The sequence below is a fragment of the Pongo pygmaeus genome, chromosome 11, assembly GCF_028885625.2.
Source record: "Pongo pygmaeus isolate AG05252 chromosome 11, NHGRI_mPonPyg2-v2.0_pri, whole genome shotgun sequence".
Classification (NCBI taxonomy): domain Eukaryota; kingdom Metazoa; phylum Chordata; class Mammalia; order Primates; family Hominidae; genus Pongo; species Pongo pygmaeus.
Genome location: NC_072384.2, coordinates 61,637,683 through 61,653,848, shown reverse-complemented (window position 1 = coordinate 61,653,848; position 16,166 = coordinate 61,637,683). Strand labels below are relative to the sequence as shown.

Sequence of the window (16,166 nt, the reverse complement as noted above, 5' to 3'; positions counted from 1 at the left end):
AGCTATATGCTAACCAATGGAAGGAATGACTATTACACTTTACCCCGGGTGTTTAGTCAAATGTGTCTCTGAATTTATAATTTTTACTTGATTCTTTGCATCCATGTCAATTGTCTTCGACAATACATTTATTAGAACAAGTGTCCATAAAAACATTAGAGGCAAATTGATGCTTAATAAATCAAATACATTTTTAAGATATTATTTGCATCACTTTTTTTTCCGCTGTAAGTTTTGCCCATTATTTGTGGGGAAAGAATGCAAACAAACTGGGAGGCCGAGGCGGGCAGATCACGAGGTCAGGAGATCGAGACAATCCTGGCTAACACGGTGAAACCCCACCTCTATTAAAAATACAAAAAATTTAGCCTGGCGTGGTGGCGGGTGCCTGTAGTCCCAGCTACTTCGGAGGCTGAGGCAGGAGAATGGCGTGAACCCGGGGGGCGGAGCTTGCAGTGAGCCGAGATCGCGCCACTGCACTCCAGCCTGGGCGACAGAGTGAGACTCCATCTCAAAAATAAATAAATAAATAAATAAGCAAACAAAGGTGTACAAGCCATGATCTTCGACCTCTAGAGTTTTCTTGATAAGTATTTATGGAGGAGAATGCTGGCAATCATGGACTAGACATATAAGAAAAAAAGGGAGACTCTTTCTTCAGCCTTAGAAAGGACTTATGGTCAGTCGACTGTGCTTTATAAGGAGAAAAGAATTTTTATTAAAATGGAAGTGAAAAGTCAGTTTTTACATCTTCTGACAACATGGCAACAAAGAAATGATTTACCTTTCAGTAAGAGCCAGGACTAGAACACAGATATGAAATACTTTTGGCCATAGAAATGTTTCTGACTGCAGAAATAAATAATTTTGGTCATTTATTGCAAAATGGAAATGTAGAAATTTATTCTCCAGGTTTGAAAAATAAAATAGCCAAACAATGAATTGTAATAAATTAAGTAAATCTCTGCTTTAAAATAGGGTAATAGCCTAGATGGCTTTATGAATTATCCTCCCTTCTATGGTTATATCATTTCAATTTCACCAGAAAACTGGGCATAGCTTGATAATACATCTGATAAAATACAAATTGGCAATACTGAGTAAGTTTCAGGCAGGGGGCAAGTCTTACTACAAGGTAAAATGAACAAGAAAAAGTATTTATAACTCAGGTTTGCATTCTCTGCATTTTCTTAGTATACAGACTTCAAATTTTAAATGTTCTAATGGCTAAAGTTACTTCCTTTTACAGAAGACTTTAAAAAATTGCAATGTTTTAATTGGTTCACATTAAAGACTCTTAGAAGCTTGAAGAAAAAAAGTATTTCCAGATGAGCAAGAGGTTGGATAAATGTAATGACATATGGTTTGTTTTTTATAGCTACAATATGCGAAAAATAGTAGCATAACACATGTATTCAATGATATATATGTATTTATACATATAAATATATATTCTGCTTGTAAATTATGAGATAAGATTCTTTTGTACAAATATGATTTTGTTTTCTTTCTCTTTCTTGTTCCCTTTAGGAATAAAAATAACAACTGAAACTTAGAACAGTTTTAAACATCTCATTATACCAGGGATCTTGCAAAAGATAAAATCAACGAATGCAAAGCCATGATGCCACCCAGTCCCCTGCACAGACTTGTGAGCGGGCTGTCTGCAGGGTCTCGGAGCCTCAGGGCAGGAAGACTGTCCGTTGATCTTATTACTGAATCTTCCCCCCAACCCCGGCAGGCTTCCTCAGAATCCTTCCAGATGGATGGGTCATGAACTGATTTTTAAATATCTCTCAGGAAGGGTATTTCTCACATCCTCTGGCAAACTCAGAACTTCCCCTGGAAGTTCTTCTTTTATTACCCCTGGATCCCTGAGCCCGTTAAGTCCCTCACAGAGATGTGAAGGACATCTGATTATTACATTGTGTGCATTCAATTTTTAACTTTTGAAATGCTCTTGTTAAGTGGCTTTTGATCCTTTTATCTTCAAAGTTAAAACTAATCAATAAAAACTTTTTCCTCAAATGCTATACATAATTTTTCTTTGATCTTTTGAAGGTTCACACCTATTTTCAGAAGACCCTTGTTATGGACCCTTGGATGGTATCTTAATACGCTGTGCTCTTCCTAGGTTAGAGTATTAAATACTATCCAAGAATAAAAAACAAACCTCAAGCATATCAGGAAAGCTTGACTGGTCACTACTGCAGTTTTATCAAACAGAGCTAGGCAAATCCTACGGATGGGTGTTGAATAACACTGAGAAGAAGGGAGCAGTGATTTTGATTCCACTACCTCTGAGTGGTAGCTTCCTCTCTCTGCCTTCATTGCAGTTGTTTTTCCATTACCTTGGCCCTGGCCTAGGCTACTGTTTTCCATCCAGGCTCTGTTGCCACCGTGTGTCTACGAAGTTCACTTATTTTACCTAGCTAATCCTTACTCACTGAAAAGTCTAACTCTTTGGCTTCCAAAGTGATAAATGACCAATTAGTCCTAATGCCCCATCCCCAAGATCATTCTATTATGGCTTTAACTTTTTAATATGGGAAATTTCAAACATAAATAAAGTAAGCAGAATCGCACAATGAACCCTGTTTATCCATCAGCCAGCTTCAACAATTATCAGTATTTTGCCATGGTTGTGTCATCTGTACCTCCACCCACACCTCAGACTTCTTTTTTTTTTTTTGTAACTATTCTTTTTTTTCCTTTTAGGTAAAATTTACATAAATTAAAAATCACGAATCTTAGCTGTACTATTTTGATAATCGGATAAACCTGGTAACACATACCCTTATCATAATATAGAATATTTCCATCTCCCCAGAAAGTTCCCTCTTAGGCAATCCTTTCCCATCCTCTTCCAAGAAACAACCACAGTTCTGAGATTTTTAACTTCAATTTTGCCTGTTTTTGAACTTCTATAAATGGATTCATACAGTATATAGTTGTTCATGTCCATCTTCTTTTATGCAGCATAATGTCTGCAAAATTTTTCCACATTGCTGCCTGAGTCAGCTGTTGCTTAATTTTTGTTGCTGTATGAATTCCGTATCACAAATTTTTTATTCTTTCTCTTGTTGATGGATAGTTCAGTTGTTTCCAGTTTTTAAGTATTGTAAATAAAGCTTATTTGAACACTTTTTTGCAAGTCATTTTGTGGATATATGTTTTTATTTCTCTTGGATAAAATACCCAAGAGTGGATTGCTAGGTCAAAGGGTAATTGTACATTTAGCTCTGAAGTTTTACCTTTTTCCAAAGTAGTTATACTGTCACTCCTTTTTAAATTACATTTTTTGTTTGTTTTGAATGGGTAATTCAATCAAATGGTCAAACAATCCAAACCACATAGCAGGTATATAAAAGAAGTATTGTTTGCATCCTGTCCCTGTCCACATGCACCTCACTTATCCACACTGCCTCCTACAGGTAAGCACTTTCATCAGCTTCTTGTCTATTTTAATTTTTTGACGCAATTACAAAAAAAAACATGTATTTCTGCCCCTCTCCCTTCTAAAACAAAAGGTAGCCTACTACATACCCATTCTGCACTTTCCTGTTTTCAACTAACAACATATCTTGGAGTCTTTCTATATTGGTAAATAGACAGCGTCTTCATTTTTTTTTCTAAACAGTGCTCTATTGCTGGCCCCTTGGATTAGTTCCCACCTGTTACTCTTCTACTCAGACTTGTACCTACATCATTACATATCTACATAGCAATATATGTGGGATAGATGTTCAGAATAGTGCTTTAGCCTTACTGGGCCAAGAACTATAGGTATTAGTCACTTTGATAAGTATTACCAAACTGCCTTTCAAAGGAGTTAATATTTTGTACTCCCATCAGCAATGCCTGAGAGTTCTCCTCGCCCATAGACTTCCCACCGCAGTGCACTGTGAACCTGGATCTTTGCCATTCTCAACTATTCCTAAGTATTCAGAGCAGCTACAGAAAATAAACACACAATAACCCCACAACGCATGGTTCTGTGTAAATTTTTAAGAATTTCGAGATGGTAAAAGCATTAAGGCAAGCATGAGGTCCTGCATGCAGCTTCATGCAACTGCACAGGTTATAAATCTGTGGAAATTGTCCTTAGGACTAAACATCATAAAGAAATCATATATGACACTAGTCATAGACATACAGGGCTACCACTTTCCTTGCCTCACATCTAAATCACTGAATAACTGTATTGATGGGAATAGGCCAAGTAGAGGCTCATGCCAGAACAGTCGTTGGAAGAATATCTGCAAGTCCAAATTGCACTTGAGTTCTGTCTTGATTTCTGACAATGCGGTGTCCATGAAGAAGCCTGACTTGCCCCTCCTAGAGAGGAGAGCAGAACACAATGCAGTGGAGTTTTTATTGCTTATACATCTTCAGAATGCTTACCCTTATGGTACTGGGAGCCCCAAGAATTAGTGTCAGTGGGCTGGAGATAAAGTCACAGGAAATTTTCTGAAACAACTTGGGATAGTCACTTCCAGAATAATGGAAGTAAGTAGAGTGGAGGGAAAGAAAAATGTTTGGTAGTTAAATATTGGGAGAGGATAATTACTGAAAGGCCAGTGCTATGTTGAAGGTTTTATATATATGATCTGCAGATCTTCCTTCTTAGGGCTGCTCCACAAACAAGTAGAGTCTGAAAAGGAAAGAGAGAGACAGAGACAGAGAGACAGAAACATCTGCTCAAATAGACAAATAGATAACGGGAAAAGTAGAAGTGAATCTGCCAGAACAATTAAAAATATAGCTAATAGTTGTGTGAAGATTGTAGCCAGAGAGAAAGACAATGTAATCATACATTAAATCAATCCACTCTTTCAAGCTATTACCGTATTTATAAGTATTACTCTCTAGACTGACCTGAGGCTTGACACCTTTCTCTGCTCTTTCACCCCCTCTGCTGGTAGAGTGCCAAGAAGCAGGTCTCAGATAAAGACACCAGCAGTACCAATGAGGAGATAAAGTGAGGCGGATATTTTATACAGCTGTACTTCTCAAATTTTAATACGAACACAGATTTCCTTAGGATTTTGTTAAAATACAGATTCTGATAGGCATGAGATTCTGCATTTCTAGCAAGCTCCCAGATGATGCTGGTCCTTAGACCACACTTTGCAAAGCAAGGCTTTCTAGCACCAATAATCACCAGCACAGAAACCCCTCAATGATGTCTTCCAGTCTGACTTGAAAGTGATCTCTATGGCCTTTAAGTAGCTCTACATTCAAACGTTGGTCTCATGCACAAATTGAACAGTTAAGTTCATTTGGAATATTTCTCCAGTTGCCTCAATGATTTACCTCCATACAAGTCATCAGTGACATCATGCGGTTGGTTATATTAGAATATTGGAATCTAGTTAGGAAATGTTGTGATGAGTTTGCAATATGGAATAAAATTTTTATTTTAGAAAAGACATTTACCAACCCCTCTCATTTTACAAATAAGGAGGCAGAGACCCAAAGAGAATGTGTGACTTGATCAAGGTCACACAGCTGGTCAATAACAGCAAAACTAAAATCAAATTAGGCTGACACTACTTCTTATGCTGTCTGTCCAGATTATTTACCATTCTTCTATTTCTCTACAGTGACCAGAATCATTTCTGCTAAATGTTACAGATCATTAAAGCCTGTGTGGCCGGTCACAAAACTCAGGAAACGTGACAACATGCATCTCATGTCAACAGTTTTCCTCATATCTCATTCTTTTATAACTTAGTACCCCAGTCTCTTATCAGTAAAATTAGATTTTAAATATATATTAGAAGTAAAAAAAATACCAGATAATTTCCTATCAGCATCAGCTATCTTGGATGTTTAATCTTCATTTCGCTCCATCCTTTCTGCCTGAATTCCATTTATTAAAACAGGACACATAGGGGTTTAATCAATATCCTTAAATTTTCCACAAACATAACATAAATAAACTCCATGTTGTGAGGAAGAGAGGATTTTTAATACGTATGTGTTGAATGAATGATCATTATTTGGATAAATGAATGACTGAAGTGATTGTTATATTCAGGTAAATTCACCATGGCTAGGTAGCAAACCAAAGACTTGTAAGAACCTCAAATGAGGCCATGCACAAAACAGGGCTGGCCATGGGCTACGTAATTTCAAGGTCTTTTGTCTTCAACATCAAAATTCACTTTAGAGAACTTAAGTGATTTTCATGCGTGATTGAAAGTGGAAGGTGGATTTCCAAGCTGCTCTTTCCATTCCCAACCAAAAAAAAAAAAAAAAAAAGACACAAGAGTGCATAAAAAGTTTCCAGGTCTCTAAGGTCTCTCACCCAATATAAGCGTAGAATGCAGATGAGCAAAGTGAGTGGGCGAGGGAAGTCATTTGTAACAAAAACTCATTATTTACAGATGAGAAATTTATATTGTCAGCGTAATATCTGTGAGGCTAAACAGAGCTGGAGAGTATATAAAAGCAGTGCGCCTTGGTGCAGAAGTGCAGAGCTTAGGACACAGAGCACATCAAAAGTTCCCAAAGAGGGCTTGCTCTCTCTTCACCTGCTCTGTTCTACAGCACACTACCGGAAGGTAAGATGATTATAAAATTGTAAATCCTGTTTGGCGGACAGTGAAGTATTTTTAAGGGATCAAAATACTATAAATTAAAATGTTGTTCTTTCATCTTAGACTTTATTACTAATAGTACACAGAGAGGAACAGAGATGGAAAAGGTTATATCAAATGCATTTACATGTACTTTAATATAGCGAAGCCGCAAAGCGAGTTGGAAAAATAATTACATGCAAAAATATAAAATAGAAAGAAAAACAAAGATTCAAATCAATGCACTTGTTATAATACTTAACTGTTATGAGAATTGTATTTTTAAAAATTGGTAACATTTTGAAGAATAAATATTTTTCTTGGACTTGATAGATGTGTATACTACTTTGAACAGAAGGCGTCTTTTAAAGTAAGCAGAAATGTGTCCATTAGGGAGCCTATAACAGAAATTGCTTTTTACCAATTAAAATCTCTTGTTTTCCAAAAGAGCAAATTAAATATCATCTTTCAAATATTCAAATTTCAGACATCTATCAAAAAAATCAAAGTCCACTAAAGCAACTCTTTGTAAATAAAACATAGCGTACTTGGTGCAGAGAACAATTGTCATCTATTTGGGGGCTTTTCTTTGGATAGATCTGAGTGAAGCCATAGATTAATAACTATTTACTATGTATTGAGGACAAATAGTAATAAAATCTAAAATAGCTACCCTCTGGAATAAAATTTTAATTTGTCTTTTTAGATTAAGCTCCTAGAGACAAAAAACAAATTTACAAAGATCTTCGATGGAGTAAATGATTAAATGGTGTATTTTTCCATACATACTGAAGACCTATTACATAAAATGAGTTAACCGGTTTAAAAAAGGATTTATATGGACTACAATGCCAACATATTTGGGGATAGAATATAATGTCTTCTTTTTTAGGTCTAAGATTAATCTTTCTGTAAGACTTCCTACTTATTATTGTTACCATACTTTCCTTTAAATTTTAGTGGAAATTTGTAGTTCTTACAAAACTGCAGCCTCTCTTTAGACTACCTAAAGAGGGGGGAAATTAATTGGAAATTATTTTCTTATTGAATAAGATTTTGATACTAAAATAACATAAATCTTTACTTTCTCAGCAATTGTATTCAAACAATTAACTCTATTCTTTTTTTTCACAATTTGATAGACTTTCACAAACAAATAAGTGAGATTTTTAAAGTCAGTTCTTTCTTCAGAAGAAGTCATTTATTGTTGGTAATATTAGATACGGAACGCTCACTTCTTTATGTGGTTTATGGTTGTTCTTTCTTCCGTCAGCTCCTGAAGTGGCAGGATACCTCCTGCTCTAAATCTGCCTCAATGGAACATAATAGGAGATATTGCAAAACGCTTAGGACTTTGGGTGGAATTAATTTTTTTTTGTCTTGTGAAAGACTAAAAGCTTTTACAAGAAACTTTCCAACAGTGGTATAATTTTTAAAAGAAGTGCTTACTTTAATATTTAAATATTCCTGAAAGCATGGATATAACAATTGAGAATTATAATCAGTACACACTACCTAAATATATGGCAAGGTTTCCAAAGTCTGCCAACCAGTTAAACTGAAGCATAGCAAAATGTCAAATTGGTAATTTGATGTTGATGAATGAAGAAAGGTGAATATATCATTCCTATTATGTTCCTTTGTCTAATCGTCCATTCAGTGTACAAAAAACTTAATATTTCAAAGAAAAAAGTTACTGCTGCAGGTATTACAGTGTCTATGTTTTAGTGCCAGAGATAGTAAATACAGCTAAGATATTAAGGAAAAGATTGATAGTTTAAAAATGATAATATTTGTGAAATCCTTATTCCAAACCAAATGTCATTTGCTAAAAATACTCATTCAAATTATTTGTGGATAAGCATAGTCAAACTTGGATTGAAATGCCCACTTCTCAAAGGAAACACCATTGGGTTTCAAAGCAGCAGAGATCCATGACAAATACTGGACTTGACGTTCCCATTCAGAAAATAGAAGCGCTTGTTCTGTGGGGACACTCTGTCCCACATTCATGTTGGCCCCAGTCCCCACCTATACTGCATCGTCACATCCTTAACATACTATGGCTTCACAGGGCGTCTGCTTGTGACACAGGGACAAGCAATCAGGTGTATCCTATAACCAAGTCTATGGTGTCACCAGCAGTGAATGACATGTCCTCATCTAAGTCCATTTAGAAAACAACCTGGGGACTTTTATGACTTTAGAAGCAAGCTGTAATTTTCTTTTAGATAGTAATCTCTTAGTTTCTTAGTTGTGATTGTTCACGTTGCCAGAAGCATTAGTTCTTGTTGCAAATTGCTTGTCTTTAAAATGATTTTTTCCCTTTAATTTAGAACAGGTCAAAGCACCCTAAAATACCTCAAATCTGTTGGCCGCTTTATAATTACAAAGTCTAGACCAAGTTACACTATTTAAAATATAAATGAATAATACATCTGAACCGACAGCTGGTATGCCAAGTTGTAGCCTGAGGCTGCTTTAAGATGGTTGAAATGCAGTATAATGTAAATGCCTGGAAGTGAAGGACTATTAATTGAAAGCCAGACTGATAGTGAGGGGGGTGGCATGATGGATAAGGTGCCATTCAGGCTAACCATATGTAGCATATCATCTACAGTGGGTATTTTAAATGTTGATTGTGGACATTTTAATTTCCAGTCTGGAAATGAGCCTTCTAATTATTAAACAGAAGTGTCCCTACATTAATGAAAAAGCTTAATGGTGGAACACATCTTTTGTGTCCTTTTTTGCCTCCAAAAAATCTGGGGAAAAAATATAACCCACTATTTAAAATTAAGCTGAAAATATAATCAGAATAAAACTGATAACATTAGCTTTTTCTTTCTACTTATGATATTTATCTAGTCAAATCTAACTAATTTAGCCTGACATGTTTAAAAATGCTTGCCTGCCCCCCTCACCCTACCCCCATTCTGTGTTCTGACAGACAGCAGAAATGAAAAGCATTTACTTTGTGGCTGGATTGTTTGTAATGCTGGTACAAGGCAGCTGGCAACGTTCCCTTCAAGACACAGAGGAGAAATCCAGGTATTAAATCCGTAGTCTCGAACTAACATATCAATATGGTTGGAATAAAGCCTGTGGAAACTATGATTAGTGAATAAGGTCTCAGTAATCTAGAGTAAATATTCTGCACAATGATCAAATGTTTAAAGGATCCTTGTAATAAAAGCAGACTTTCTTGGAGTGTAGATCAGAGTTTGTGTTTTTTATAATAAAAGGAGAGAGAAATGTTGAAAAACATGTTACATGGGAAATTATAGCTCCTTGAAATCTACAGATGATCCTATCAATTCATTACTCACACACTGCATAATAGATTACTTCAATTATTCACACCAACCCTTTTCTCTTTTTCCCTCCTTTAAAAAATAGCATTATTTCTTCCTAAATGTAAAAGCCATACATGTTCATGATGGAAAGTATGAAAAATATGCAAAAAATATTAAGTACTCAAAATTCCTCTGTCCAAAGAAAGCTATTCAAAGTAAACAAATTTGGTGTATTACTTTCCTGTGTTTTATGTAAACCATACATAAATATCTCTTGGCTCATTATATGGCTTTGTATCATGCTTAATATCTTAACATTGTATTATTATACACTTTTATTATATTATTAAAAATATCTATTAAACATGATATTTAATGGCTGCATACTATTTCATCTCATAAATGTACAATATTTGTTAAGCTACTTATTTGGGAAGCTTAAGAGGTCTTAAAATTTATTCCACAAAGAATGTTGCAAACAACATTTTATATACACACTTTCGTACATTTCTTACTATTCTTTGTACATAGGTTTCTGGTTGTAGAAATACTGTGTCAAAGGGTCTAAATGAGTTTAAACCTTTTATAATATCTTGCCAACTTGCTTTCCAGAAAGTTCATACACATGCACACTCTCATCAGCAGTATAGAAATACTCCTCATAATATCCTCCTCAGCATTCAATCTTTGCTAATTTCATAGGTAAAAATAGTATCTCATTTCTGAGTATTAACTACATTGACTATTTTCCCATGTATTTACCATGCCAACCAACTGTTGATTAGTGGCATATGGATTATTCACGATACAGTTTCAAATTAGCAAGTGTCCTTTTTCTTGCCTTTCTTTGAACTTTTAGTTGTCTTCCTTCCACTATTAGCCACCATATAACTAGATAATTGTGCTGTTTTCATATTAATATATGCAAAACAAAATTGGGAGCTTAAATCTGCTGCCCAAAGAAATGATTTGGGATTCTTCAATCTTTTAAAATATTCAAGTCACTACTCTCTTCTGTCACTATTAGCATAATCATGAGTAGATTAATTAGTAGAAAAAGATTTGTTTAATCCTATTTCAGAAAAAAAGAAGTCAGTTGAGAAACATGTTTCTAGAATTCAGAATAATAGCGTATGCAACTATACTGAAACGATGGGATTCTCATGACAAGCTAAGGAAGATCTCTCTAAACTACCTATTGAAATACTCCAGATGCCTGCCTTACTGTTTTGTATGGTCTTGTATTTTGTAGTGAAGATGCTTCTCAAGTGAGTCTACTCTTGAGGAGAGATTTATGTTGTACCAATCACTGTTCTTCACAGATCATTCTCAGCTTCCCAGGCAGACCCACTCAGTGATCCTGATCAGATGAATGAGGACAAGCGCCATTCACAGGGCACATTCACCAGTGACTACAGCAAGTATCTGGACTCCAGGCGTGCCCAAGATTTTGTGCAGTGGTTGATGAATACCAAGAGGAACAGGTAAGAGTCTAAACCTGGCTCAAAACTTGCTCATAAATGTATTGAATAGGTCTAAAATTTCTCTTGACATTATTAAGTTCTTATGCTCGCCAAATAGTGCCCATAAGATCTGATCATTCTGAAGATATTTAGGGTTGGGGATGCTCTCCTTTGTATTATGCCTCCAAATGTCTTAACCCGCACCCCTCTAAACCACTTACCCAACCTCCAGTGTGACATAGACTTTAAATTATTTTCCCAATGGTAGTCCTAGCAATATTTACTTGCTTACTCATTTTCCCTTAAAGTGAAAATTTACTTTTGCGGACCTACAAGGTTACCAATCTAATTTCTACCAAAAGATAGAGCAAATATAACATTCTTTCGTGGGGTTCAAACCCAACATTAAAATTATCCCCCAGCCAAGGGTAAGGAATGGAAACAGATGCATTCCTTTTCTTGTAGAATAAAATCCAAGACATGCATTTAAAATTACAGCCTAGCTGCACAGCATAGACAGAGAAGGCAGCAAATAAGAACACAAGCCTATCGTAAGGCATACATTTTAATGTTGGATTTTCTTTGACGAGTGTTGGGTTTTTTGCTGCATCTAGGCTACTGGAGGAAATTATCCGCAAGGGTTTCACAGAGATGGTGGAATTTCACAATTTTTTTTGGAGGGTGGCCCACAAGGGGAAGGGAGATATGCATAGAAAGTAGCTGAAGAAATCAAAAAATCAGGAAAAGGACATAGATTTGTCTGGATAGACTGGAGAAGAGAGAGAGTGAGAGTAAGAAAGGGAGAGAGAGAGAGAGAGAGAACAAGCAAGCTGGAGGAATAGGGGAAACAGAGTTGTTAATCAAAGGTTCTTAAAGTAGAGGGTACAACCACAGGAAGATGGCTATCATGGTCAGAGCAGACACTGGGAGAGGTCCCTGTTAAGGACTACAGTGAAAGGTGAGAAATCACAAATTTATAAAAATGCAAACAACTGTCCTCATTTTCTAGAATGGGAATGCCACAACTTGGTAAATTGATGTAAAGCAATCCTTACACAAAAGCAGTGTTGCCTATGTGTTTGAGATGAGGTGATATAGGGTAATATGTGTCAGGGAGACTGACAGCAGCTGACGGCTCACCTCCACGGTGCTCTGCACACACTTGATGTTGATATGGGGTCATCTTCTTTGCTTTCCTTGTTACTAGCAGATCACACATTTTCTTTAATCCATTATCAAGTGGTCCTTTTGGTAACAATTCAAGATGGTCCTTTGCTTTCCCTCAAATCAATTCACTAACTCGGACCCCATACTTACTAATAACAAACAGCTGCCTTGCTTGCAAGTCACATAGCACAGTGGATAGCCTGTATCCACTGAGACTGAAGTCAAAGGTAAGGCAGCTTTAATAACCAATGACATACATAAGCAGGGGATTGCAGATGGGTATGCTGGGAAGGGAGGGGGAGCTTTAGCTCACCGATTGCTATTAGCTCTCTTCCACCAATTTCAATCCAGAACATTAACGTAGCTTCACAACAAATCCCCTAGCAACCCTCATCTCCTAAACTCCCTAAGCCCCTTCTACACAGAATCCTGAACCCAAAGTTGCCACTGCTTATAGGTGAGAACCATATTGCCAAAGAGACAGATCTTCAATTTAACTTTCACATTTCTTTCAGGAATAACATTGCCAAACGTCACGATGAATTTGAGAGACATGCTGAAGGGACCTTTACCAGTGATGTAAGTTCTTATTTGGAAGGCCAAGCTGCCAAGGAATTCATTGCTTGGCTGGTGAAAGGCCGAGGAAGGCGAGAGTAAGTCTGTACATTCTTATTTGACATTTTTTGCCTTGATGCAGAAAATTTAAGACTACAGTTATCTATATATGGATCTGGATTACAGAAGCAATTAGTAGTCTTGCAAAGTAAGGAAATAATTCCTATTGATGAGAAACAGTATATAAAAGTTGAATCCATTTTGTTTTTGGTACTAAGTATTAATAATAGAGCCAAACAGGTTACATTTTTATCCCCTTATAGTTGCATTCTAATTAGGTATTAAATCTTTGGCCAAACCAGGCCACCTCTGAGAGTAAATAGGATGTTTTTAATAACTACAGTGAGAAAAATTTAAACTAGGACTGTTCTAGGGGAGCTAGAGATAAGGAAAAAGAAGAAACAGTGCTGAAAACTTCAAATATGTAAAGAAAACATGTAATATTTAAAGCTTAACTTTAAACATTTACATATGTGATCAACACATATTTATATGTTAATAAATATTCAGATAAAAATGTGATGAAGACTGAAAGTGACCAAACATAAGATGTTGATAAAATGATATTCAAAGTACAAATAGATAAAAACATCCATATATTTAACTACATATCCGATTTTGTATGGGGCTGTCATACAGATATCTATTAAATATTCAAAGTTGAAAAACAACCAAGACCATTAATTACTTGCTTGGATCTTAACACAGCCAAACAGACCCCTGCACCATTTCATTTTCTTCTGATTTTTTTGGAGAGATGAAATATGAGAGACGGAGAATTTATGTTCAACTCTGATTTTTAAATTAGATTTAAAACAAGCTTACTGAAATTTAAAGAGATCTCAAGATGAAAGAGAACTAGCATAATGGTTGGTTTTTAAAACATTAATAATTAAACTTATAAAACCAATGGTAAAATAGTTTCTTACTCTTGATGATATTCTGCAGTGTTTTAAAAGGATACCAAAAATTCTGCAATGGTAAACCAGTGAAAGAGAAAAATCTAATATAGATGAAGCTTTAACCTCTTAATACTGCATTTTGCAAGGCTGTTCCAGCAATCTCTGGTTTTATAGGATATGATATATTTAGTTGAATTACAGACAAATTAATAATCTCAACAATAGTTTCTGTATTGTCAATATACTAAAATCTTCAAAACAACCTAGAAGATTGAAAAGGGCATGAAATTATGCAGGCTTGGTATTAGATCCCAGCTCTGCTACTTTCTCTTTCCAGTAGTCACTGGTCCACATGGGTTTTTATCAGGTGTTTCACAGTATACCCTTTAAAAACAGAATCCTTTACTGTTTCCTCAAGACACTTGTGCATGTTACCAGTGGTAGACAATCTATGATCATTTATTGAAAATGTCTAATCAAACGCTAATTTTAACACTTATTTTCTTAGTTTCCCAGAAGAGGTCGCCATTGTTGAAGAACTTGGCCGCAGACATGCTGATGGTTCTTTCTCTGATGAGATGAACACCATTCTTGATAATCTTGCCGCCAGGGACTTCATAAACTGGTTGATTCAGACCAAAATCACTGACAGGTGACTGCTTTTTAGTTAATTCTGAAAACCATCAAACTCTCATAAGTACTGATTGTCATACTGCTGCAAGCTGTTCCCCATGCAGGGGGAAAGTCTATAATCTCTTATTATATAAGAAATAATTATGCATGTTTAAGTCATATAAGAGTACATCATTATGTTTGTTTTGTATCATTACAGTTTGTATCTATTTATTCATTTATTCCAGAAACATTTACTGAGTGTCTATTAGAGTCAAGAAGCTAGAAACACAGATAGAAATGAAACATTGCAAATGTTACATCATTCACAGATTGTCACATTAAAAATTGCTATGCTGAAATTTCAGCAGAAAGGTGAAATGCAGCATATACAATATTACATACTTAATTTAATAAGAAGCGTAGTGAGAACTGGACACCAAAAAATACTTATCTTGATGAATTTTGATTTTTTAATAATTATTCATAATTGTTTGATAGCTTTGATGAGCAGATTTTAGGATAAATAATCTTTAAATGAAAATATTTTAAGAGTCCAAAGGATGGAGGGATTTACGGACAAAGGGATTAATAAACAACTTTTATCAAAATAAATCATTGAAATATTTTCTGGATAAGTTAATGATATCATCTTATTATAATTATGTTAAATCATTTTCTTTTTTTAATCTCTAGGAAATAACTGTACCACTATTCAAGATCATCTTCACAACATCACCTGCTAGTCATGAGGGATGTGTGAAATGTTAGAGGTGTATTCTGAGGCCATATTGCTTTGCATGCCAATAAATAAATTTTCTTTTAGTGTTGTGTAGCCAAAAATTACAAATGGAATAAAGTTTTGTCAAAATATTGCTAAAATATCAGCTTTAAAATATGAAAGTGCTAGATTCTGTTATTTTCTTCTTATTTTGGATGAAGTACCCCAACCTGTTTACATTCAGTGATAAAAATATTTTTCTATGATATAATTTGTAAATGTAAATTATTCCAATCATGACATATCTGCATTATAATAATAGGAGAAGAGAAGAACTGGTAGCCACAGTGGTGAAACTGGAAAGAGAACTTTCTTATTGAAACCTTTGTCTTAAAAATACTCAGCTTTCAATGTATCAAAGATACAATTAAATAAAATTTTCAAGCTTCTTTACCATTGTCTGTTTTCTCTTTATGTCCCCCTTTTTCATGGCCCGCTCCTTCCAAGCCCCCCTGTTTTCTAAGCTGCCGTCCACCGGTCAAATCTGGTGTACAGGAGTGACTTCATGCTTCAAATGGCTGCACAGAACTTTTAACATTTTGAACCAACATTGAAAAATCAGGGTCTTTCATAGAAAACTATTGATTTGTAGTTTCTCCTGAAAAAGTAGGTCATGAGGCAATATTAGACCCAAAAAGCAAGTTTATACTGTAGCTAAGTAGCAGCTGCCTCTTACTAGTGCTCCCCAGCTTGTGTAGGGCCCCAGCACATGCCCATGCGTGCTCACACACCCCACCTACATAATG

General features: G+C 35.5%; 1 protein-coding gene across 1 annotated transcript; it reads left to right on the top strand.

Moving 5' to 3' along the window:
- Nucleotides 1-6,325: 6,325 nt before the first annotated feature.
- GCG (glucagon) lies at nt 6,326-15,809 on the top strand. The gene is made up of 6 exons (XM_054478199.2): nt 6,326-6,569; nt 9,535-9,635; nt 11,203-11,364; nt 13,026-13,163; nt 14,536-14,679; nt 15,336-15,809. The coding sequence occupies exons 1-6, from the start codon at nt 6,330-6,332 to the stop codon at nt 15,340-15,342; spliced, it is 792 nt and encodes a 263-aa protein (XP_054334174.2). The 5' UTR covers nt 6,326-6,329; the 3' UTR covers nt 15,343-15,809.
- The last annotated feature ends 357 nt before the right edge of the window (nt 15,810-16,166 follow it).

What these genes read in the sequence shown, in the direction of transcription:
- GCG (XM_054478199.2), top strand. Translation starts at nt 6,330, where the DNA reads ATGCAGATGAGCAAAGTGAGTGGGCGAGGGAAGTCATTTGTAACAAAA. An exon ending in GACACAGAGGAGAAATCCAG is followed by an intron (nt 9,636 to 11,202) that starts GTATTAAATCCG and finishes TGTTCTTCACAG; the next exon opens with ATCATTCTCAGCTTCCCAGG. An exon ending in ATGAATACCAAGAGGAACAG is followed by an intron (nt 11,365 to 13,025) that starts GTAAGAGTCTAA and finishes CATTTCTTTCAG; the next exon opens with GAATAACATTGCCAAACGTC.